The following is a 24447-nucleotide window of genomic DNA, read 5'->3' as shown; positions in this document are numbered from 1 at the left end:
GATGTTCCTGGTGCAGGTTAATAACAGCATTGATCTGATTCCAGGTCTGAACATAAACTGAGCAGATCACAAGTTCTGGGTGTGACGTCCTGGACTCCAGGTACTCTGTCCATAGACCTTCTGTATGGTGACGCTAGTTGCTACATCTGTGACATCTTTGACAGTGTTATCTGTAGCTCTTCTTGCTTTGTGTGCACACTTATGATGGCTGAAGGCCCTGCATCGCTGACTTCGAGACAATCAAGGTGCAGGCCTTTGACTCCAGACATCACGTCTAAAGACCTTATGGCATTCTGGGTAGGGCGTGTCACATAGTACGACTGACACTTGGGTAGTAAAGACTTAGATGGCTCCTTATGTGAGCTGCCAATAGCAAAAATTTATTTTAAAATGTTATGATCTTTAATCGATTTAAAATGTTCTTCTGCTTTTGACCTATTATTTTTGACTGTGACTTTTTTCTCCCATTTTGACTTTGACGCATGTATTATTGATCTCTTTGGTTTTTCTGTCCCATATGTCTGCCTCCTGGTTTCCTCACAAATCCTCATCTGAATGCTGACATTGTAGTAGAATTATGACATGCATGATTCCAGACTTGTATGGATCTCAGTGCTTTGGGTGCCGACTGGTGCCATCACTAGAGGGTCTCTACTGTGATGGCGGGTACTCTTGGCCCACAGTTCTGACTTTGTTGACTTTAGAATATCTAGGTGAAGAGCTGTGACTTCAGCATGTCCAGACACCATCTCTGCATACATCCAGGTCCAGTCTAGAAGCTCAGGGTAGAGATGCCTGTGACATCACTAACTCTAAATGCTTCTTCATTCAGACTTATGATAACTTTGACTCTGAGCGCAGAATTAAGACATCACTGAGACCAATCTTGGGGTGTAAAGCTATGACATCACTGAATTTAAATACTTGAGGTGTAAAGCTATGACATCACTGCCTTTGATACCTGTAGACCTATCAAGTCACTGATCCCAGATACTGTGGATACAGAATTGTGACATCACTGACTCTAAATACTGTGCCTGTAGAATTAGGGTGCCGCTGATTCTAATCAGACTTGTGACATGAATGTCACCACTGTGTAACATCATGACCTCTAGAGGCTCCTAGGTGCATACACCTGAAGACATTTACCCCAAATACTGTAAAAACAGAATTGTGACAGATAGACAGTGGCAATGCAGAATTGCGATGTGAACCTTGATGTTTTGGGTTTCCGACTTGTAGTGCCACCTATAGGTTCACCCCTCTAATGTCATGGACACACCTGACCGACTGAAGATCCTTTGGCTTTTCCTGGACTGAAATGAAGAAGTTTTGGTGATGTAGCCCCTTGACACGACCACACTTACACAGTTCTCTTTCTCTCTCTTTCTTTCTCTCTCTCTCTCTCTCTCTCTCTCTGTCCCTTCACAGGCTGGTTTCATGCATTCAGGCCATCTTGGCTTCCACAGCAGGCTACATCATTGCCACCTCCTGCCAGGACATCATCGAGGACCAGTGAGTTGCTTTCTTCTTGAGTGCTCTTATTTCAGGCCCAGAGGCTCTCGTGGTTCTCGGTTGAGCGCATGGGTCACTTGCGGGGCAGGACCCTGCTTCCTTTTTTTTTTTTTTCCTTTTCAATGCCCCTGGGCAGCTGTTTCCACGGTTTGCACTATCGACAAAACTAATGGAGTTGCTGATCGATGTGCCTGCCCAATGAAGAGCAGCAGCCTCTGGCACAAAGCTGCCCATTTTGGCACAGCACGCCGGTGTGGCTCACTTTGCTTTTGCTGTATCAGCATTGGGATTTTAGGTGCAGCATGGGTGGCACGCTGCCAATATCAGACTGCGGCACCTCTGAGTTGCCAGGATGTGTCGGGTGCAGCAGTAGCTCGGCCATTCGCCTTGACCTTGCTCGCTCCCCTCCTTAATCTCATTAACAGAAATGAGCTCAACACTTTGGCTGGGAACCTGGATGCTAGGAAGAGGCAAAGTGGTATGCTGGGTACCACCAGACCCATTTATTGCAGGGCTGCTCTCATTTCTCTTTGTCTTTCTTTGTGGCAGGCACTGGCTCACCAGCTCGTACATCCTTTTTGCAGTGCCCTATTTCGTGTACGACATCTACGCCATGTTCCTGTGCTACTGGTACAAGTACCGGGTGAAAGGCCATGGGGCAGGCTCGGAGAGTTTAGGTGCAGCTCTTTTCAGCTACCTCCGCAAAGAATTCCTCATGGTGCTGCACCATGTTGTCATGGTGACCGTCTGCTTCCCCATTTCAGTGGTAACTATCTGTTCAGTCTGCCAGTGCATGTGTCTAGCAGACCACCTTCCATGGCCACCTTCATTTCTCTTTCTCTCTTGCTCTTTCTACAGTTCTGGCGACAGGGGAAAGGAGACTTTTTCCAGGGTTGCATGTTTCTGGCTGAGCTCAGCACGCCGTCAGTCTGCCTGGGCAAGGTATTAATACAGGTGAGATGCCAATGATCTCCACACACCCCAACCCATAGATCTGCCATCCTGTGGTCTCCATGTGCCTGCTGGTCCTCAACGCTGTAGGTTCAAGTAATCCTAGCAGTGATAGTAGGATTCAAGATAAATAATGAATGCTGACTTAATTACAGGAAAAAACAGTCACGTGAAAAAGTAAGTGCACCCCATGAGATCATTTTTCTTTTTTACATCTGTGGACATATCAAGATCTGATCTTCATTTATACAGTAAAATTAGATAAAGGGGATGTCATTGCCAAGAAAAATTAGAAAATGAAAAATGAACCGATGTGCCATTTCCGTTTGTGGATAAAAGTAAGTCCACCCATGGTTCTGATAGCTGGTATTGCTCATCAAGTCGGCTTTCTCCATAACCATCTAGTTGTCTCTGACATCGACAAGCATCTCTTACTCCTCCATGCTGAATTCTTCCAGCTGTGTGATGATTGATGGGTGTCTTTTGTGCACCACCCCACTCCAAATGCCCCCCACACAGTATCAGATCCAAGCTTTGACACGGCCATTCCAGAACTCTTCATCTCTTTCTTTTTAGCCATTCCTTGGTTGAATTTACTGGTATGTTTAGTTTAATTGTCATGATGTTGTAAGGTCCATGTTTAGTTGAGCTTCAATCTTCTGACAGACAGTCTCTCCTTATCCTCAAGCATCCTCTGGTGCAGTGAAGAATTCCTAGTAGATTCTATGAGGCCCTGATGAAGCAATGGCAGCCCCAAAGTATGAGTAGAACATTTCCACCACCATGCTTTAAAAGTCGTATCGGCCTCTTATGATCAAAGGCTGTCTTTGGTTTTTGCCATCTCTTCTAATACTGTGGCCACATAATGCTATCTTTGCTTCATCTGTTCCAAAGGTTCTGGTCTTTGTTTAGGATAAGCAAGCTTTAGTCTTGTCCCGATGTTCTTTCTAGTGTCCTCCTGGCAGTCCTTCCGTGTAGATCTAATTTGTGCAGCCTCTTCCCAATGCTACCAGTAGGTCCTGTCATGAAAGTCTGTGTGGCTATGAGACTTCATTCAGCATCTCCTGATAGGTTGGGCTGACCTGGCCAAGTTGGCAGTTGTTTGAAAGCTTCTCCTCTTGTCAGATGATTTTCTGCACAGCAGAATGGTTGATTTCCATTTGTTTTAAACATCTAGAAGCTTCCTTCTGAGGACCACAGAGAGCTCTTTCAATTTCAACATGGTGGTAACACCAGAAAATCAGACGGCTTCAGACGAGATACTCTCTAATGATGCTCTGATCATTTGCAACTGATTCTAATTTAAGGTATTTGAGGTAGCGAGAAATGGATTTATATTTATTTTAATTATACAATAAAGCACAATATGTAAATGTTGCCTGATGTTTGTTATGCTCAATCACCTTTTAAATGAAGATCAAATCTTGATATGTCCACATACAATAAAAAATAAATGATATTTCTTGAGGTGGACTCACTTTTTCAAATGGGTGTATGCTCATTAATACCCCATTTGGAGCTCTAGGCAGGGTGGGCAGTCATTGCTCCTTGTTGTCTGTATTGGTTAGTTGGTATTCTTAGACTTAGATGATCTGTTTTGGGGGGACCCCTTTGGTGTTTAGAGTGCGGGCTCCCCTTTGTGTGCTTACAGTGGACTTTAAGGAGTGTGTGCCCCTGAGAGTATGGTGCATGCGCACTTTCACTTTCATAGACAGCGCCCAGACATTAACAGCGCCCACTCAGCATCATCAGAATTCTGCTGTGCGTGACGCCGCTGAAGTGAAGATCAGCACCTCCAAGTCTGAGGTCACAGTTCCCTCTCGGAAAAGAGCAGATTGATCACTCCAGGCAAAGGAAGAGCACCTGCCCTTCGTGGAGGAGCTCAAGTATCTCGAGATTGTGTTTGCAAGTTTAGGAAAAAGAGAATGTGCGATCAATAAGTGAATCGGAGCAACGACAACTCTTCTGTGGGCAGTGTAGCAGTCCGTGCAGGTGAAGTGGGAGTTGACTCTAAAGGCCAAACTCTCAGTTCACCAGTGGACCTACATCTCTGTCCTCAGCTATGGTTATGAGCTGTGAGTAATGACCAAACGAATGAAATCACAAGTACAAGCAGGAGGTATGGGTGCCTGGGCTGGCACTCCATGATAAGGTGAGAAGCTCAGCGATTCATGAGAGCCTCAGAGTAGAGTTGCTGCTCTCAGGATTGAGAGGAACCAGTTGAGAAGGTTTCAGCATTTTTTAAGGACACCCCTTCAAGTGGCTCACCCTAGAGTGACCCCAGGAATGTGCCACTGGGTGGACACTGGACATGCTGGAGGGATTGCATCTCTTGGCTGTCTTGGGAACGCCTGGGAATTCCATAGGAAGAGCTGGAGACAAGAAAGTCTGGGCTGACTTGCTTGGCCTGCTGCCATTGCTGCCCTCATCTGGAGAAGCGATTTCAGGAAATGAGATAAGATGGGGTATTAGAAGATATTCAGCTTTGGAAAAATACGCTAAAATTAAAAATAAGTTTTAAATCAATCATACAATGACACATTCGAACCTGGTATGCCCCCCTTGTAATCCTACTCTGTATCTCTGCCCACTAAAACTGCAAATACATTTTACATTGCACTGATAAGAGTGTAGTGCAGTTGTGCAAAGGTGTCATGGATAAGGTACGAGTCACACCAAGCAGGCCAGGAGCTTCTCAACCTGTCCAGCTATGGCCTCACCCCAGATAGCCAGCCCCCAACCACCTCAAACAGGCAGGCTTTGGCTTGTACAGGCCTAAAAGGGGTCCTGGTTTTCAAATTTCAAAAATATCTTTAAATAGCTCCAAACTGCAGGGATGACATCACATCAGGTCCACCCTGTACAGAGTTTGCATGTTCTCTCCGTGGACTTCTTCCATTTGGTTTTGTTTCCTCCCGCAGTCCTAAGACATGCAGGTTGGGTGGACTGGCAATGCTAAACTTGGCCTGTGTGTGTTTTTTTGTGTGTTCACTCTGTGATAGACTGGCACCCAGTGCCTGCTGGGATAGGCTCCAGCTTCCCCACTCTCCTGCTCAGGATACAGCAGGTTTGGAAGATGGACAAGTTGATCGATAGTCCCAAACTAAATGCAAGTAGGACCCTCTAGGGAGAGGAACCTTAAAACCTCTGGCTAGATGGGACAAGTTGCAATAGGAATCTTTATAAATTGAGAGTTTATTTTAACAACAAATTAAAATGAGAAACAAAAGTAGTAAAGGCAAGCCTACAGCAAATAAGAGCAAAGAAAAAATCCAAGTATAGAATCTGAAAATAAAACCCGAAGGCAGAAAAGAAGAAGCCAGAAATCAGTAAAAAAAAACATCAAAGACAAGCGATACTGAGAAACATTTGTACAAAGATCAATGATCCACTGCTGGGACCCTCTGTTTGACCTCAATATAAACACATTGATATCCTGGGGGTCCGGCCCACTGCTTGACCTCCATACCAGCAGGTCCTTCCTCTTGTCTTTCGTACACTTAATACGCGTACACCACCCCTCCGCTCGTTCATCCAATCCGTGTGTATCACCGCACTTTTGGACCTCCAAGGGGGCGACTCCAGTGCTGTTTGGTGCGCACAACAAGGAGGAGTACCACCTGTTATTTTTCCCCATTTCAGCCATAAAACAACAGGAATGGAGGAGCATTAAAACACTAAACAATAAAGAAACATAACAATATTAATAGAAATATAAGTGCATGTCTGCCCCCAACGTTCCTCTCACACACATTCCATCATGTGGCGTATTCGTCTTTTCCGTGCTGTCAGCACAACCTCAATGATTTTGACACTGATGCCACGTGGTATCCTCTGCCACTCTGTGAATGCTGCATTTTTTTTTTTTGGCCCACCATAATGCACGATAATGTTTCACACAAGTGCCCATTTGCAATCTTGCTGTCCTTGCCACCATTGTGCAATTTCAACATTAGAACAATCACACTCATGCCAACCTATAGGAATGAATGAGAAATCTAAAAAAGAGATCTCCGTCATACCTATATTGAAATCTAAACCCAATTCAATGGAGACATTTTCTTTTGTCTCATCCTTCTCAGACGTTTGTTTCTCCCGAGACAAAATCCCCCTCAAGTGTCTCCTCCTGAGCTCCTCCGCAAACTCACACAGTGGGCTCAGATTATTTTTTCCAGATGTTTATAATTTGAGAGTTGCTGGTGAAAAGTATGGACAGCTGTTTACAGTAATAACTCACTTTACTAGGATTGCTAAACTGTACTCCTTGGTTCTGAATAATAGGATTAGCTGCTGTGATTTGATTAGATTTCAAGAAGAAAAGGTGTTTTGTCTTGGTAGTGTAATATTTTACTCTACTTTCCCCTTTTGTATTATTAATATGTAGCCTTTGTCAGAATGCCTCAGATCTCCCAGACTTACCACTGTTTATAAGGTACTATAGTATATAACGTCTCCCCACCTTCCCTTCTACATCTATAACCTCAGGCAATTAGGTGTAGTAAAAGACAAGCAGGAGTTAAGTTACAATTTAAACGATGTATTATTGGTAATATTCATAAATTATAACAATATTCAAAATACATTTGAATATTGGCAACCATACAATGTGATAAATGGTGATGTGTAGTTTTAGGCGGCACACAGACCTGTCAGTTACTTAAAATGTCTCTAGTTAAGTCCTCATTTGTGGTCAGCTTTCTTCAGAGCAGGCCTCATGCCTGTCTCAATATGGCTGCCGAGCTGTGCTCTCCATTGTGTTGTCGTTTCCAGTTCATGCATCAGTTTGGTAAGAGAGAGTGAGTGAGGGAGGGAGCAAATTTATAGATGTTCTGTCCAACCCCTACAGCCAATAGGATGTCATGGTACTTAAAGACTTCTGATACAAGCCAGTTCCAAACAGCCATACTTCAGGCCAATGGGGGGACAGAACACCTTCACACCTGCCACCCCCAAAACCATTTGTTGAGCTAAAGTTTGCCCAGTTAGGCAGCCTGACTTTCCAATGGGGGTTAACTGAGAGACTTCAGAGAAACATTAGCCAAACTTGTTTAAGGCACTTCCTTCCTAACTCTGTCATGACCCATTCCTAAAAGACAAAGGTAAACATGAATGCTTCTCACTAATGTAACACTAATATTACATTTGCTTTGCCTAAATTACAGATAAAGACATTTAAAATATTTATCAACTTACATGCAAAAGCTCACATCACAGCAGAAAGCCAGGCAGTTTAGCAGAGTGGCCAAGGCTTTGGACCTCAGACCCCTGAGGTTGTGTGTTCAAATCCCACTACTGACACCAAAGTGCGACCACAAGTAAGTCACTTGATCTGCCTGTGCTGCAAGTAGAAAAACAACAAAACAAATGAAATACTCAAATACTGGAAGTCACCTCAGTCTAAAGATAAATTTTGAAAGAGATTCCACCATCATTTATTTCTGTAGCACATTTTCATACAAATAATGAGCTCAAATTGCTTTACATAATGAAGAAAGAGAAAAAAAGACAAAGTAAGAATTAAAATAAGAGAATACTAATTAACATAGAATAAGAGTAAGGTCCGATGGCCAGGGAGGACAGAGAAAAACCAAAAAAAAAAACTCCAGACGGCTGGAGAAAAAAATAAAATCTGCAGGGGGTCCGAGGCCATGAGACCACCCGGCCCTTCTAGGCATTCTACCTAACATAAACGATCAGTCCTCATTGTATTTAGAGTTCTCATGGAAGGACTGGATGATGACGGTCACGTGGTCTTCTGGCCTTTAATCCATCAATGGAGGGACATCATGGTGCTTTGATTATGTGGTGGACTAGAAAGAGACCTCACGACATATGACATGCTTTTTAAACCAAATTCCCCTTTTACCTCAGTGGCACCTCATGTGTCTTTGTTTGTCTGACACAATTTCTCCTAAGAAATGTTGGTTGATTCTTAAATGAGACGTGAATGAGAATCTCTTTTTGTGTCTCATGAGCCATGAAAGATCAACCACTGAGCAGTAAACGTTTCCTCTGGGACCTCAGGAGGACTGCGCCACAATCCCCTTGTCGTCTCTTAGCCACTTCTTGTTTCCACTTTGGTGTCGGATCGCAGATGCCACCTCTGACATCCCATTTTGCATGCCATGTCCCCACCTCTGCTCACCCCTGCTACTCTGATACCACTGCAGCTTCACCCCCCTCAGCCCACTGTCCCTGTCACCTGGTCGAATGCCCTTGGCCGTTGTTGACCGTGTTCAGTTTCAGATTGCGCCAGGTGCACCCTTCCGATTTAGCAGGGGCTCAGCTGGATTAAAAGTGAACTTTTCCTGCAGACCCTCAAATTCCCTACCCCTACCGGTCACACTCGGTCTTCTCCTGCGCCAGGCCGTGGGCCCGATGGCTAGGCCACATGAAATGTATGTCATTGAAGGGATTTCTTTGGATTAAGGCTGTGCCCTTGAGAGATTCTGCGGCATTCTAAAAATACCCCCCTTCCAGGAGGGCTAAAAGCGAAAGACCCCTAGCAGCCGTGCGGCTATCTTTAAATTGGAAGTAGGATGAATTTGTAACAAGCGTATTAATTTAAACTCTCAGCGGGATGCGCTCTTTTATTTAAAGCAGTAAATGCTGTGCTGCATTAGCTGGCCACTGGCGCAAGGCCAGAACGTTTTCTCGGTGCCGACGTTCCCACAGGTAAGGATGGCAGTGCCCACCCAACTCGTTGTGTTAACTCTCCTCCTGTTTTCTTCCTGACAGTACAAGAAGCAGCACACCCTCCTGCACAAGGTGAACGGTGCCCTGATGCTCATGACCTTCTTCGTGTGCCGCATCCTGCTCTTCCCTTACATGTACTGGGTGTACGGTCGCTACGTGGGGCTACCGATGTACAGAGTGCCTCTGGCCATCCCGGCCCATTTCAACCTGGGGGCCGCCCTGCTCATGGCCCCCCAGGTCTACTGGTTCTTTCTGATCTGCCGTGGTGCCTTCCGGCTCTTCAAGCGGAGCTTCCGGCAGCGAGGGACGAAATGTGAAGAGGACGTAAGGAACGGACACGCATCCGAGGAAGGCTACCCACTGGAGCAGGGACTGGACAACTGAGGCCATTTCCGGGAGCCGACTTTGAAATTGCCCACTTCCCCCTCTACCCCTACAAACAGGGGGCACTAATAATGAGGGAAGTGAAACCTCTTCCTGGATTACTAGCGTTCTTCACGGTATTGGATGACAAAGCTGCTCCGGTCTGGCCCTTCCCAAAATTGGCTCCTCCTTCTTCACGTCTCACTCCCGTGTTTCTTTCTCTCCTTCCCAGTGTGACCCCTCCTAAAAGACACCAACAAACCAACCCGCTTGAGGGCAACTGGGAATCGTCCATCTCTTAAAACTGAGACCTAACCGGGACACACTGGAAGTTCCTTAGGAAGCAGAAGATTCCCCGAGATAAAACCCAAACAATTTGTGTTCTTTTTCTTTTTCTTTTTCTTAGCACAGACAGGTATTTGTTCATTTATTGAATTTTTCTTTGGGAGGGCAAACTGCATCACGGCGTGGTAAGGCGTTCTTAGCTGCTGCCGCCTGAAGCTTTTTCTCTGTTGGTTTGTCTTCTTCACTATTTATTTCTTGATCCATTCATACATTAATTCAGTTCTTTATTTATTTATTATTTATTGATTATTTATTTATTTATTTATTTATGATATTTACACCTGAAGTACTTGGAGTTGATTGTTAGTTTGACCCGCATTGAGGTGTTTGCTCTGTTTGCTAACTGACTGACTGACTTTTGATGGCTAGTCTAGGAGCCTGCTGAATCCTGACAAGTGGGTCACCGTTTCGTCTGACTGGACCCCCCCACCCCACCCGTCCCCTTCGACCCGCTTGTGAGATTCTTGTCATTTGTTAATGAACGCCAGGCAGGGAAGTGTTGGTGGCAGCAGTGGTGTCTAAACGTAGGGAGCGGAATGCAAATGAGAACACAAAGAAGAACACGAGTGGACATGAAGCGGAGTTTGTGTGAGTGTGTGTGTGTGTGTGTGTCTCCCAATGCTCGTAACCCTATTGGAGGAGGAGAACCCTCACCAAACGGGATGTCCCGTCCTGTTTTTTGACCCGTAGATAAAAACCCCCAACGCTCTTTCAAGCTTTGTTCTTTATTTTCTTTTTTTCTTTTGTGCGTGCATGCAGGCCATTGCAAAGTAGGACTGTTGACTAGGGGGTCACCATGGTGATGGGTGGGCTGGCCGCCCTGCAGTGACGAGCGCGAGTTTAGGTGCTGCTGCTGCCGCCGCCGCCACTGCAAATTTCGACTGACGCTGTTTGCTTTTCGCTGTTGCGGCTGCCGTGCTTCAGAGACATCAACTGAGCTCCCCTGCATGAACCAGGCATGTGTGTCAAGGGGTCTTTTAAAATGTCCACCGATCATCCGAGGTGGGTGAATGCTGAAACCTAACAACAACGAAACATGACTTTGCCATCCAGCGCTTCATTACGCTCCAGTTTCAAGGCAGTTGATAACCCTCAGCTGTTACAGCCAGGATGGATCGGGTCCGTTTCAGGCTTGGCTCCTCTGTGTTCACAATGCGTCATATTATATTCCAAAGTGTCCAATTAAAATTGAGAAAAGCAAAAAATGTTCATTTTTTTTTATCATTATTATTTGATTTGATTTACTTCATCCATTGTCTTTGCACGTGACCTTTTATGGGGTTTGGGATCAGATAAGAGCACAGGGCCAGCTATTGTAGAGCGGAGCGATTTTCAGTCCAATGCAGTAGGATCCCGAATGGCAACAGACCAAAGATAAAATGCTAAAGTCCACCTAAGTCCATAGCATGCAACATTTCTGAGTCAAGGGGACCCCCGCCCTTTCTTTTTCTGGTTTCATTTACTACTTCTGTGCTCATCTAGGTTGGTAGTCTGCTCCTCAGATGTTGAGAATATTAAACAAGACGTCCTTCCTGATGCCAGCCTCCTTTATATGATATGCAAGAGCAGTGGGTACCATCCAGACAGCTATGCTGGAGTTTTCTTTTGCTTTGGTGTTACTCTTGAACCCACTCCTCCTGATCTTTACACCGTTACATAGTAGAAGCTGCTGAGCCCGATTCACTTCGGTGGCACCAACAGACATCATTATGTTTGTTTTCCATAGGGTGGCAGGCGAAAAAGTAGCCTGGTCTTACCGTCAGTGTGATTAAAAGTGGGTGGCCTGTCAGGGTCGTCGCAGCTCCCTAAACCCCCTGACAGAACTTCACAACACGGTCCTGGCTTTAATCAAACGGCCGTTTATTCAACAGCACCTTCACAAGGTTTCCAGTTTCTTCACCTCAGTACTTACAATAGGCATTAGGTTTCTCCTCCATCATCTTCCATGACGTCTTAACCACTTCCTCCTGATTCAAACCCCCCAAAACTGAGTGAAGGGCTCGATTTTAACTCCAGGACTGGGAGTACCTCTGGTGCTCAATCTATCATCCCAGGGAAGGAATTCCCAACAGTCCTGGAGTCGTCAGTATTCCACAGCTCCCCACAGCACCACAACTCCCATGCAGCCCTGCAAGTGTCCATACTGGGCTCCTCTAGACTGGATGCTGCCACCCCGTGTAAAAGGCGACATTCTACCCATAGCAGGCTGTCACCGTTCCTCCGTCCATCCCAGGTGTTGCCTTGGACAATCAGGAAGCCAAAATGGCCGACTTTTATTTGATTTGATAGACTTTGTTAATCCCTGAGGGGAAAATGATCTTTTCACATGACCTTTGTTGTTTAGCCCCGGAGACATTTTTCAAGTTGAGGGATTTTCTCAAGGTGTCCAATGGAGTAGAATTTAACAATGGATTTGAACCGGCAACCTTCGAGATAACAGTGCAGATCCTTAGCCACACCCTCACCCGTGATGTCAAGCAACCTGTGACCTATGATGTCACTCCTAACAACCACACAGCAATGGCTACACAAATCTGCACAAACTTCACAGGAAGATGAATAATTATGTCAATGACCGGATAAACACAAAATGCCAAAACACTAAATGTTAGAATTGGGTTACCGTGACATGTAAAAAGACACAACACTCCACAAAATCAGAATATAGCAATGCAAAACATAAAACAAAACAGGTGTTATGATTTGTCTTTGTGATAAATTTGTTTTTTGTTTTTCCGAACCCTCTTTTTGTAATGGAAATTTGATAAACGACTCTAAAGAGAATCCACGGATGGCGAGGATTTACTGAGTTTTGTCAGGTTCTGTCATCTCATGTCAGGGGTGTGGCCCTGGAAGTCACCTCATGTGATGTCATACGGGTGACAGGGGTGTCAGCACTTAGTCCAAAGCTATTGATATATATAACACTGAAAACGTTTTGGCGCTGTATTACCTTCTAAAATCTCCATATCTGGACCTCTTTCCTTTGCTTGCATATTAGGCCTTTGTTGTAAGATTATTTGCCTTTCTGGTTACGACCCTCGGTAACTTTTTTCGTTAAAGGTGTCCGTCATTGTTTTATTGACCACCTTTCTTATCAAATCCACTCCTCCAATCACTTAGTTGGCTATAACGTTCATTTTCGCTCGGAGTGCATGACCTGTGTCCACGATGAAAACGATTTGTCAGCCTTTGCAATTCGCCTATCTGAGTTACCGTTGTTCTCACGTTAGACCTGTCGTGTGGCCATGCCACCGTTTTCCAGGCGCAGGACCAGGCCTCCAGTTCCTGGGTTGTGTTACACGTATCACGTGTTAAGCTCCAGATTAAAACCGAGACCAAGGGTGAAGGTACAGTGGGTCAACCCTTAGCATTTCGTATGGAGAGATTCAGGCACATTTTGTGATGCACCGTGCGCTTCCTGAAGCTCCATTTTGAGAGAAACTTCCTATCTCAGCTACTCTTTTAAAGCAACTCTGGTGTTCCCAAAGCACGTCGTTTAGAGGATGACGCTCCCTTTTTGCATCCCCTATGGTGCCATACCAGTGTGTTTCGATTAAACAGATGTAATACTGAAACCCACCTGTGATTGGACAGAAAGGAAATCTCCCGATTCGCCCTGGAGGCCATATGTGACCCCCCTTTTCTGTGGTGTCCTTAAAGTCCTTGAGTGCCATCTCCTCATACTTGTAAATGTTACATCCTGTCCGACTAAGCCTGATGCTTCTGCTATAGCCAATTAGCCTAAATTTGTATCTGGCTACTGCTTTGTTCTGACAAACGGTAAATCCTCAGCTGTCCGTGGATTAAAATAATATCGCTGTGTCATCACAGCCTGCTGTCTGCAAAGGTCTGTCACTGGCACTAAATCTTTCTTAGTCCCACTTTGACATCTTTCAGCTCCTGCTACTGTTAGGGAAATGTAGGGAATATCTCGGAAAGTTTAACGTCCCAGTATAGCATGATTAGGAAAATTTAGGCCTCCATAAGGTTGAAAGAACCTTCTGATGTTTGTGGAAGGGGTAAGACGAGGTTGGCACCCCCCTCCATGTTTTTTCCATGCTTCCCTTTCATCTTCCTTTTCAGTGCGACACAAGGGTTTAGGATTTGAAATGAAAGGAATGCTTCGACTTCCTGGAAAGCACTAGAACGTTGGGAAATTTCTGGTTTAAAAAAAACAACAACAACGAAAGTACTTGTGTGAGATTTAGAGATGGCTGAAAAGGTTCCTCAGGTCGCCGAGTTCTTTTACTCGCGACTTTATGACTTACTTTTGGTTGACGTTTTGGGCTTTGATATTTTAGTTAATTGTGTTCATAAGAGTCGCCTCAGTTTTTCTTCTGTCCGGTGTCTCCTGACGGTTACGAGAAAACCTCCACCTGATATGCCATGCAACTTGGCGTGATGTCAAGTTATGCAAGATGTTGGATTTTTGGGTGGTTAGTCCCTATTTTTGTCTCTCTAGACCTGAACATCCCTCATTTTTGGACCATATTTTGTTTCAGGAAATGACATCCTCAACAAGTGTCTTCAGCAAAAATGATCAGACGGAGTTGAGGTTGTGCATGCAGCATCTACCGACCCCAGGGGTTCACCATTTGAGAAAATGGGGATCGGTAAAATTGAGGTTCCTGATCACGGATATGATCCAATTTTTGATATTTGACTCTTTGCTGGGGGTCCTAAGCCCTCTAGGAGAAGCTTGCAGATAAGTAGAAATGACAAATGTTGATTGATTGATTGACAAATTTCAAACATAAGGATTTTTTGCTATCATTTTAAATTATTTCAAGGCCAGTGAATACAAATATGAGTTTCTTTTTGATCCTTTACTAGGGATCTAGCCCTACACGGACCGCTTCACTTAATTCCACTTTAGCCCTCATTGGACTTCACGTAGTTCTCCATCTCCCGGTCCTTGTTGACTTTTTTCCTTTGGGTGAACCATCTTTGTAACCTTAGTAGAACAATCGGCTTCTGGCACTGAGGGCAGCTGTGGTGAAGAACTCCTTAGGTAGGCATTGCTATTCGGTGTAGTTGTTCAGTTATTTTCAATTTGCTTTACCCAGCAACAAGAGTTGCTTAGTTGGTCAGCCAGTAAAGTGGATTAGGTGGTATTTAAAAACTCAAGGAAATGACACGTGGATCCTGTGGATTAAGGTGGAGCTCAGGCGTCTCTTTGATAAAAGGAAAATAAAACCTCCAACCACAGGCGATTCTCTGCCCCTCAAAGGTCTCTTCTCTTGAAGCCAATTCATCTTATGCTGTTTGTGGAGTTGGAGTTTTGTTTGTCCCAACTTCTATTTTTGTCACCGATCTGATCCCCCCCTAACCCCCATTTTACTAGTTTTGAACACACCCCCAAAAAATGTAAATTGCCCGACATTTGGTAGTATGGCTCAGTCTCTATTCATCTGTCTCTGCAATCCAAAGTTCCTGAGTTCAAATCCCGGAGGTTAAAGGTGGGGGCATCACTCTGAGCTCATTTCCGAGAACAAAAGGTGCAGTAACCAAAATTCGTTCAAGGGTGGGTTGAATGTAATGGGGGTCCATACCAAGCCTGAGAGAGAGAGAGCGAGAGAGAGAGAGAGAAACCCATTGAAGTGAAGCTTAATTGACCAGTATGGCCAAAGTATTCCTGAGACTCCATTGGGCTACACAAGGGGACTCTCGCCACTGCTTCATGAGAGTTTCCTCCTTCATCCCAAAGGCTGAAGTGAGGTGAGGTACATCAGCAAACTCCTTCCCCATCTGACTTCCCCATTAGTCACTCTCGATGCTCGCATGTCCGACAGCTTATTATAGACCATTACTTTAGTCTCCTTAGGGATTTCGCTTTATCTCATGAACGTCTTATTTAACATACAGTTCAGCTTTCCTGCAACCGGGATGCTGCTATTGATTTCTTCATCTGCCCTCCCGATAGTGATGAGTGATACGATTAACACTAAATTGAAACCTGGAGTTTCTCGCCACAGCATTGCAAAAAGAATCATTACATTTTCACCTCATCTCCATGTATGTATGGCGTAGTAAGTAGGAGCACTTGGGAGCCGCTTCTCAACAAGTAAAAGCCATTAGCTTGGGAAGGTGGGCTGCCGGCGAGTCCAGGAAGGATCCTGGCTCGGATCGTCTTACAAAGATGGGAAAAGTGAGCGCAAATAGTGCAATCCCAAATGAGTGGTGTAAATGTGAATGCAGACGACAAGATCTCATGGAGCTGCAGGGAGGAAGCCATGGAAGAGCATTTTGGGGTTGGAGAGCTTCCAAGGACAGAGATAGCAATTTGGGCTTCATAATAACTTTTAGGGAGACATATTCTTCGGTTTCCACCCTAAAAGTCTAAAAATAAAACTTCTAAGAGTGAGCTTTGTGTTTTGCACCTTGCACAAATCTCATACAAAATAAATTTGACTTGATTTTTTTTCAAATTCTGAACATAGGAAGAACATAAGAGACTTGACCAACGAGAGGAGACCATTCAGCCCCTTGCTTGCTTGGCCAATAGCTAAAGTATCCCAACATGTCGCCCAGATCCTTAAAGGTTCTCAAGGTTTCCACTTCAACTCCATGCCTTGGTATTTGTTGTTTCTTTCATCACTGAAGCTCATACCAGATCTTAGGTGCTTCACATATTCTTGAGTTTTGGTGTTGATCTCTCTTCTGTGTCTCAATCGCAATTTTAATTGTGTCCATTTCTTTTGTTCTAATTATTTAGATTTTCTGGCTGGTCTTCCTGCTTTATCGACATCATCAGTAAACGCCAGTAATGAGATCCTTATTGGATTCTGGAGCTGGTTCCCTAGATGGTGTGGTTTCACGTTTTGCTGCCTGGCCTTCATGATGTCATGAATTGATAGTATGAATGGCAGTTGGTTTAAAGTGCAGGCCTGTTGGGCTTTGATTGTTGGCATAAAACACATGCATGCAGTTGTGGCCATTCTCATAAAAGCTCTGGATCGCAACAAAATGGCTTTTCATCTCCATCTGGATGTAAATCAGGGTCAGCATGGTGATGGAATGGTTAGTGCTGTTGCTTCATGGGTGTGACTCCCTTGCCCATTTGTTTTATTGTGGAGCTCACTCCTTCTCCCCCAACATCTGTGTGAATTTCCCCAAAGATGTTTTTCCAAAGCCAAATGGACCTTGGTGTTACTATGATAGGGTTTACCGAAAATGAAAGTACATCTTTTGAGGTCTGAAGGTCCTGGTTAAGGAAATTTCGAGATGATCAGTATGTGTGGCGTACCTCAGGTTGGAGTGTGAACCTGACTTTGGGTGTGTTTGTTCTTCAATGAACTGGCATCTCATTCCTGACACTGGCACCTCATCCTGGATTGTAGCTACAATAGGCTTCACACCCTGAAATCCAGAACTTGAGTAAGCGGGTTCAGCATTTTAGTGAGGTCAGGAGGAGGGTTAGGACCCTAATTGCTACTAATCCAGTCCATATAAAATACCACCATGCTGGACTTCATTTGTTGTATAAAATGCTGATAACTGTGCATTTTTGGTTCATACAGTTGTTGCCATTCTTATAAAACCAATAGACTTTCCATTTCTTTGCATAGTCAATCAGGGCAGCATGATGATGCAGTGCTTGGCTTCCTGGGCCCAGCCATCTTGGTTTCCATGCCACGCCTGTGTGAACTTTGCAATTTCTTCCCAAGTCTATGCAAGTTTTCCTCTCATGCCCTCCCGAGACGTACAGGTTAGGACTTCCGACAATTCCAAGTGGACTCTTGTGTGAATGAACAGATGGCTGTCTAGGTGTGTTCATGAACTTTAGAGAAGATCAGTAGGTGTGTCACACTCCAACTTGGGGTGTAAGTGCCCTGCTGCTTTGGACTGGCATCTCATCCATGATGTTTTCTGCCTTGTGTTTTCTGTCGGCACCCCCTGCAGCCCTGACTTTGACTACGCAGGCGTAGCTGGTTTGTACAGTACGTGTTTAGTCAGGTCTGACGAAGGGCAGGACCCTAATGGCTGCTTTGACTCCTTCATTGAGATGCAGATGACAATTAGGGGACATTGTCCTCCTGGCCAAGCAATTCCCCCTAAAGCTGTCTCCCTGTGTTTACGTGCGGTGTGTGTATGTGTGTGTGTGTGTTTGTTCTCGCTCACTTTCTCTCTCTCTTGTCGAGCCCCCCTACAGCGAGCTGAAATGTTGAAATTTAAATATGCCAAAGTTTGGGCAGATTGCCCGACTCTCAGTGAGAAAAAACTGAATGAAAAACAAGAAGAAGAAGAAGAAAAAAAAAAAAACCAGGCTAACAGCTTACAAAAACATGAAGTGCAAAGCCAAAATATGTCTGGTGGCTCTGCCCCCTCAGGCCCTGGGGTATCGTGGGAAGGATAAATAAAGATGGTCTTCAGGCGGAAATGTAGTGCGCTGTAGCTATGGCTGGGCCCACTGCCGACATGGGCACGCTGGCGTGTATCTTCTGATATGTTTTAAATGCACACATATACCAGTGAAAAAACAAAGGGGGGCTTAGGAGGGGCCGAGGCTTGTGGGTATGAAGTGGACGGGCAGAGTCGTTAGTTGAAACTTCTGTACATCGCAAACAGCACCACCCTGCATAAGCACAGCACTAATAATAGCACTCCATTACACACTCATTGTCAGAAAATCATCTCAAGGTTAGCACGTCACAAATATCCAGACTGTCAGGCGAGGAAAGAGACAAACAAACAGAAATAAAAATAGACGGGTGGACAAGCCTGTCAATACAGAATTGAGCAGGGGCACTAGAAATGGCTTGCAGAAGGAATTCGAGCAAAATCTTTAATTGTGTCCTTACTGGACAAACTGGTGGGGCCGGTCAAGATGGCATTTAAACGGTCAATTTGGCCAGGCCAGGGTGGTTCCTTGAGTAGGTCGGGTTTATCATGGCTTCTTTGGAATATACTGTCAGGCTGGCATGGATGTTCTAACTGGTCATCTACTTGTGGTGGACACACTAGAGTGGTAACTTGAACTGGTCATACTGGGAAGATTACTGTATGATGTTAGTCTTAACATAATGGCTGCTACCTTATTGTAAAGGCTACTTGGATTGGTCAATTGGCTCATATTAAAGCTGATGCTTTCTGTTGGTCACTTTTGGTCTTCATGGGGTGATTGCTACATGATGTTGGTCATAACACAGTGGCTGTTGCAACCAGTCATAATGGAAAGCTACTTGAAGTGGTCAGATTTTCCATGTTGGATATGGATGCTTTTTATCGGTCAGTTTGGTCTTAGTGAGGTGGCTGCTGCTTCAGCTGCCCAGATTGGCCACTCTGTTCAAGTCTGGTGTAAACGAGGGGGCATACCTAGTTACTGAAGCTGGTCAGAGTGAACTGGAGAATCTGGCTAAACTAAAGGGAACTAAAGAATAAGTTTGATGAGATCAGGTCATTCAGCTCCACAGGCTTGTCCATCAGAATTGTCTAATGTAACATCAAGGCAAGATTTGAAGGTCCCAAAAGTCCTACCCTTCACAACCCTACTGTCTGTGCTGTCAAGTAATCAGACTGGTCATAACAGAGTGGTCAGCAAGTGGTCAGTCATCATGCTGGCTGTTGAAACTGTTTGGACTAACCTGGAGAAGCTGGCCGCACTGGAATAGCTAAACGGTCTGTCAGGGTTAGTGCAGGTGAAGATGTTTAAGAATTAGAATGCTCATCCCATGTCAGTAGTATTGGTCCAGCTAGAAGTGATTGATGGGCCTACTCAGGTGGGTCATTTAGAGCATCTCCTCAAATTGATCATCCTGGCAATACTGAGTGGGGTTTAAGGTGACCATTCTGGCATAGCTGCTTAAAGTTGGTCAGCTTCAACTAAAGCGATTGGTGGTGTGTATGAAGGACCTTAAATTCTTTCCTCATCTGCCTATTGGGTCTGTCAGGGTTAGTCCAGCTGAAGATGTCATAACGGTCTTCTCAGGTTGCTTAAAGCAGACAGTTTAGCCATTCTGCTGGCACTGTTTCGGTTCATAAGAATGGTCATCCCATCCCACATTGGTCACTTATATGACACATAAAGCATTAGTTCAACATGCCGGCATGACTGTTGACACTGGTTGGACTAGGCTGAGAATTTGGCCGTACTGGAATAGCTAAAGGATCTGTCAGGGTTGGCTCACCTAGAAGTGATTGATGGGCCTGCTCAGGTGGGTCATTTTAGGGTGTCTCCTCAAGTTGGTCATCCTGTCATTGCTGAGTTGGGCTTAAGTTGACCATTCTGGCATAGCTGCCAAAAGATTGGTCATTTAAAAACGGGTGTGTATGAAGGACCTTAAATTCTTCCATCATGCTGTCTGTTAAAACTGGTTGGACTAAACTGGAGAATTTGGCCATACTGGATTAGCTGAAGAGTCCGCTAGTGATAGTCCAACTGAACGTGACTGAGGGGCTGCTCAGGTGGCTCATTCTGCATTGTCCCCTGGTCATCCTTGCTGTACTGAGAAGGTTAGGTTGGTTCCATTCTAGCATAGCTGCTTTCAAGTTAGTCCGCGTTTCAGGAAGGCTGCTTTAGCTAAACTGGCTGGTCATCTCAAAGTGGTCATTAAGGGACCTTAAGTTGTCTCATCGTGCTGGCATGGCTGCCGAAACTGGTTGAACTAAACTGGAGAAGCAGGAATAGCTAAAGGGTTAGTCCAGGTGAAGATGTCTGAAGGGTCTCCTCACATTGGTCATTCTTGACTGGTGAATTTGACCATACTGGAATAGCTAAAGGCTGGTCATTTCTAATTTTCTCCTCAAACTGGTCATCCTGGCTCTGGTGAGAACTTTATCTTTGTTTGGTTTAGGTTGTCCATTCTGGCAGAGCTGCTTTAAGTTGGTCAGTTCATCTAATTAGACTTATCATACCAAAGTGGACATTTAAAAGTGGCATTTGTGAGGAGACCTAAACTGTCCCGTCAGGCTGGCATGGCTTCTAACTCTGGTTGGGCTCAAAAGGAGAATTTGTCCATAATGGGATAGCTAAAGGGTTTTCTAGTGTTAGTCTGGCTGAAAGTGATTAAAAGGCCTACTCGGGTGGGTCATTTTGGATTGTCTCCTCAAGATGGTCAACCTGGCCATGCTGAGAAGGTTAAGTTGGTTAGGATTAAGTTGCCCATTCTGGCATTGCTGCTTCAGCTAATCCGATCCCAAAGTGGTCATTCAGAACTTGGCATATTATGAAGGAGCTTAAATTGGCTCATCATGGTGCCATTGCTGCTGAAACTGGTTGGACTAAACTGGCAAATCTGATCATACTGGAATAGCTAGAAGGGTCTCCCAGTGTTAGCCTGGCTGAAGATGATTGAAGGAGCTGCTCAGGCTGGTCATCCTGGCTGTGCTGAGGAGGTTATGTTCATTTGGTTTAAGTTGACCATTCTGGCAGAGCTGCTTTAACTTGGGCAGCCTCAGCTAATCAGACTGGTCATTAAAAAGGGGGTATATATGGGGGGGGCTTAAATTGATTCATCTTGCTGAAGCCTATCATAACCATGCTGCAGATTGTGACTGGAAACTGGTCAAACTGGAATGGCTGCAGGATCTGGTCAGCATTGGCCGGACTGGCATGACCCAATGAGCGGGTCAAGTTCTTGAAGGCTGCCATGGTTCAGACAGCTCAGGCTGATCACACTGAGGGGCCGCCACCTTTAATTTGTTTGCAAAAAATGACCTTATTGGCGATTCAGAGATGGCTGCTGGAGTTTTTCAGGTCATCTAGGCTAAGATGACTGTTTCGTCTGCTCTTCTGCAAGGCCGGCTTGGCGACTTTGAGATGAACGTGGCACAGTAGCTGGAGTCAGAGTGGATTTCCACAGCTGCAATTGGCTGGCAGGTGTCACCTGACAGTATAATGGTCCCCTCCCCTGGGGCTAGGTCCCACTCCCCCCATACACTTTTGACTAACGGGCTCTAGCGGAGGTCTCAACTGAATGTGACGACGCCATCGCACTGGAGGTGCTGGTTCCACTGGGTGAAGTGTCTCACCGTGCGCCTGCCTGGACAGAACGCTCCTCCGGGTCTGCCTCGTCTTGTATAAACGACTCTGTAAATGATGTGTGAATTTCTGTATATATAAAATACTGTGAATATTTCCCGAGGCAGAATCTCGTAATTTAACATGTCGGCTGCTCCCTAGAGGGGGCGAAAAGCAAGCAGCAGCTGCACGGATTCCGCCTGGTGAACCCAAATCTTCCAGTTGGCTGGCGAGTCCCAAGTCCCCAGCTGTTTTTCCGCCATTGTGCTGCGGGGGCCTGCATGCGGTGGGCGATGCACTTAAAAGCACGAGATGGACACGCGTGCAGATACTGCACTCCAAAACACCACCACTTCCCCGTCTCCACCCCAAATAATTGAATTAGCTACAGGTCCCAAGCCAGAAAGCAAAGCGCCCCCTTTTGGTCACAATTTCATCGCATCACAGAAAAAAAAAAAAACAAATGTCAACATTCAGCCAAGCAGAAGAAAAGATCAGCAGCTAAATTGGAAAAGGAAGCAGAAAAACAAGCCCCCCACCCGGCCCACCGCTACCCTTTTAAGCTCTTTACGCGTTTACATCTCGATCCAGAAGGCTGCGCCTTTCATTAACGCTGCTTGTAAAGATTATTCTTTCCGAGCGACAGAGAGAATGGAATGTATCTACTGTAACATGCTGTACCCATCTAGAATGTATGTACCTGTAACTGGGATTGTATTTCAATAACCAATCTGCAAACTCAGCCTGCCTCTGTCTGTTATTTCATCATCCGGGGGGATTAGGGGGGTGAAGTCCGCCCAGGAACAGGTGGTGTGTTAGGGAGATGTGTGCTCGTGACGGTCTGTCTTTAACCCAACAGAACCTCAAGGTCGTCGGTTGGCAGTGTCTGTGCCCAGTGCCATGTTTCATTGAGAATCACCAAAAGCTGGAAAGATGAGCTTGGCCACTTTTGTCCTTCAACAAGCCCCTGTAGCAGTTTGGGAACTGGTGGTTTACCCCCTCACCTCACCTTCTTCTCAATATGATGAAGACAAATTCTGAAAGCCCATTTATCTTTATCCCGGAAGCACCCTTAGATCATATGTTGGTGACTCACGACATGGTAATGTCTGTGCCCATTGCCTTGACTCACTGAGAAGGATGTCATGATAAGCTTGGCACCTCTGCCATCTGCACTTTAGGAAACCCCTGTAGGAGTTGGGGAGCTCATCGTTTATCCCCTCGCCTCACTCTCTTTCCAGTCTGAAGAAGACAAATCATGAAAGCCCACTGTCCTTTGACCCAGCAAGACCCTGAAGTCAAATAATGTCTGTGCCCAGTGCCATGTCTCACTGAAAATCACCAAAAGCTGGAAAGATGAACTTGGCCACAATTGTCCTTCAGGAAGCCCCTGAAGGTCTCGGGGAGCTGTTGGTTCACGACCTCACCTCACCTTCTCCCTAGCATGGAGATGATAAATCCTGAAACCCCACTTTATTTTACCCCAGGAGGACCCTGAGGTCATCTGTTGGTGACTCGCGTCATGGCAGTGTCTGTTCCCAGTGTCTTCTCTCACTGAGAAGGATGTCATGATAAGCTTGGCACCTCTACCATCTGCACTTTAGGAAACCCCTGTAGGAGTTGGGGAGCTCATCGTTTATCCCCTCACCTCACCCTCTTTCCAGTCTGAAGAAGACAAATCATGAAAGCCCACTGTCCTTTGACCCAGCAGGACCCTGAAGTCAAATAGTGTCTGTGCCCAGTGCCATGTCTCAATGAGAATCACCAAAAGCTGGAAAGATGAACTTGGCCACAATTGTCCTTCAGGAAGTCCCTGACGGTCTTGGGGAGCTGTTGGTTCATGACCTCACCTCACCTTCTCCCTAGCATGGAGATGATAAATCCTGAAACCCCACTTTCTTTTACCCCAGAAGGACCCTGAGGTCATCTGTTGGTGACTCGCGTCATGGCAGTGTCCGTTCCCAGTGTCTTCTCTCACTGAGAAGGATGTCACGATAAGCTTGGCACCTCTGCCATCTGCACTTCAGGAAACCCCTGTAGGAGTTGGGGAGCTGTTGGTTTACACCCTCACCTCACCTTTTTTCCCAGTATGAAGAAGACAAATCCTGAAAGCCCCACTTGTCTTTACCCCGGCAGGACAATTAGATCATCTATTGGTGACTCCCATCATGGCAGTGCACCTGCCCATTACCTCGACTCATTGAAAATCATTGAAAAGTCACTGAACGCTGGAAAGATGACCTCAGCCACCTTAATCCTTCAGGAAGAACCTGTAAGGAGTTGAGGAGCAGCTGGTTCACACCCTCAACTCCCCTAACTCCCAATATGAAGAAGACAAACCCTTAGGTAGTGAACCAAATATTCAAGACTTTTTTTTTGGTCCAGCATATGTCATCAATACATCAGGAATGCACCTGAGAATTTAAAGCCCTTGTCAGTGTTCATAATGGACATCTCCTTGTGGACCACTCACTGCTGCACAGTCTTGTATTCAAAGAAGATCTGGGGGAACAGGAACATGACAAGTATGGAGGAAAGTGCCAAGCTTGGTGCTGCTGCCTAATAGTTCCAGAGTGAAAGGCACTGTATAAATCAAAGGTATTACTATATTGTTC

General features: G+C 45.4%; 1 protein-coding gene across 1 annotated transcript in view; it reads left to right on the top strand.

Annotated features, from left to right (window-relative positions):
* The window catches only part of tlcd3bb (TLC domain containing 3Bb), a 34044-nt gene extending 11752 nt beyond the window's left edge, over positions 1-22292 (top strand). Inside the window, exons 2-5 of the mRNA XM_039764939.1 lie at positions 1432-1515; positions 2065-2281; positions 2374-2469; positions 9205-22292. Of these exons, the coding sequence (XP_039620873.1) occupies positions 1432-1515; positions 2065-2281; positions 2374-2469; positions 9205-9546 (739 nt within the window). The 3' untranslated portion in view covers positions 9547-22292. The remainder of the gene's footprint in view (positions 1-1431; positions 1516-2064; positions 2282-2373; positions 2470-9204) is intronic.
* Positions 22293-24447: the final 2155 nt, after the last annotated feature.

The sequence above is a fragment of the Polypterus senegalus genome, chromosome 10 (assembly GCF_016835505.1).
Source record: "Polypterus senegalus isolate Bchr_013 chromosome 10, ASM1683550v1, whole genome shotgun sequence".
NCBI lineage: Eukaryota > Metazoa > Chordata > Cladistia > Polypteriformes > Polypteridae > Polypterus > Polypterus senegalus.
This window is presented reverse-complemented; position numbering and strand designations above follow the sequence as displayed.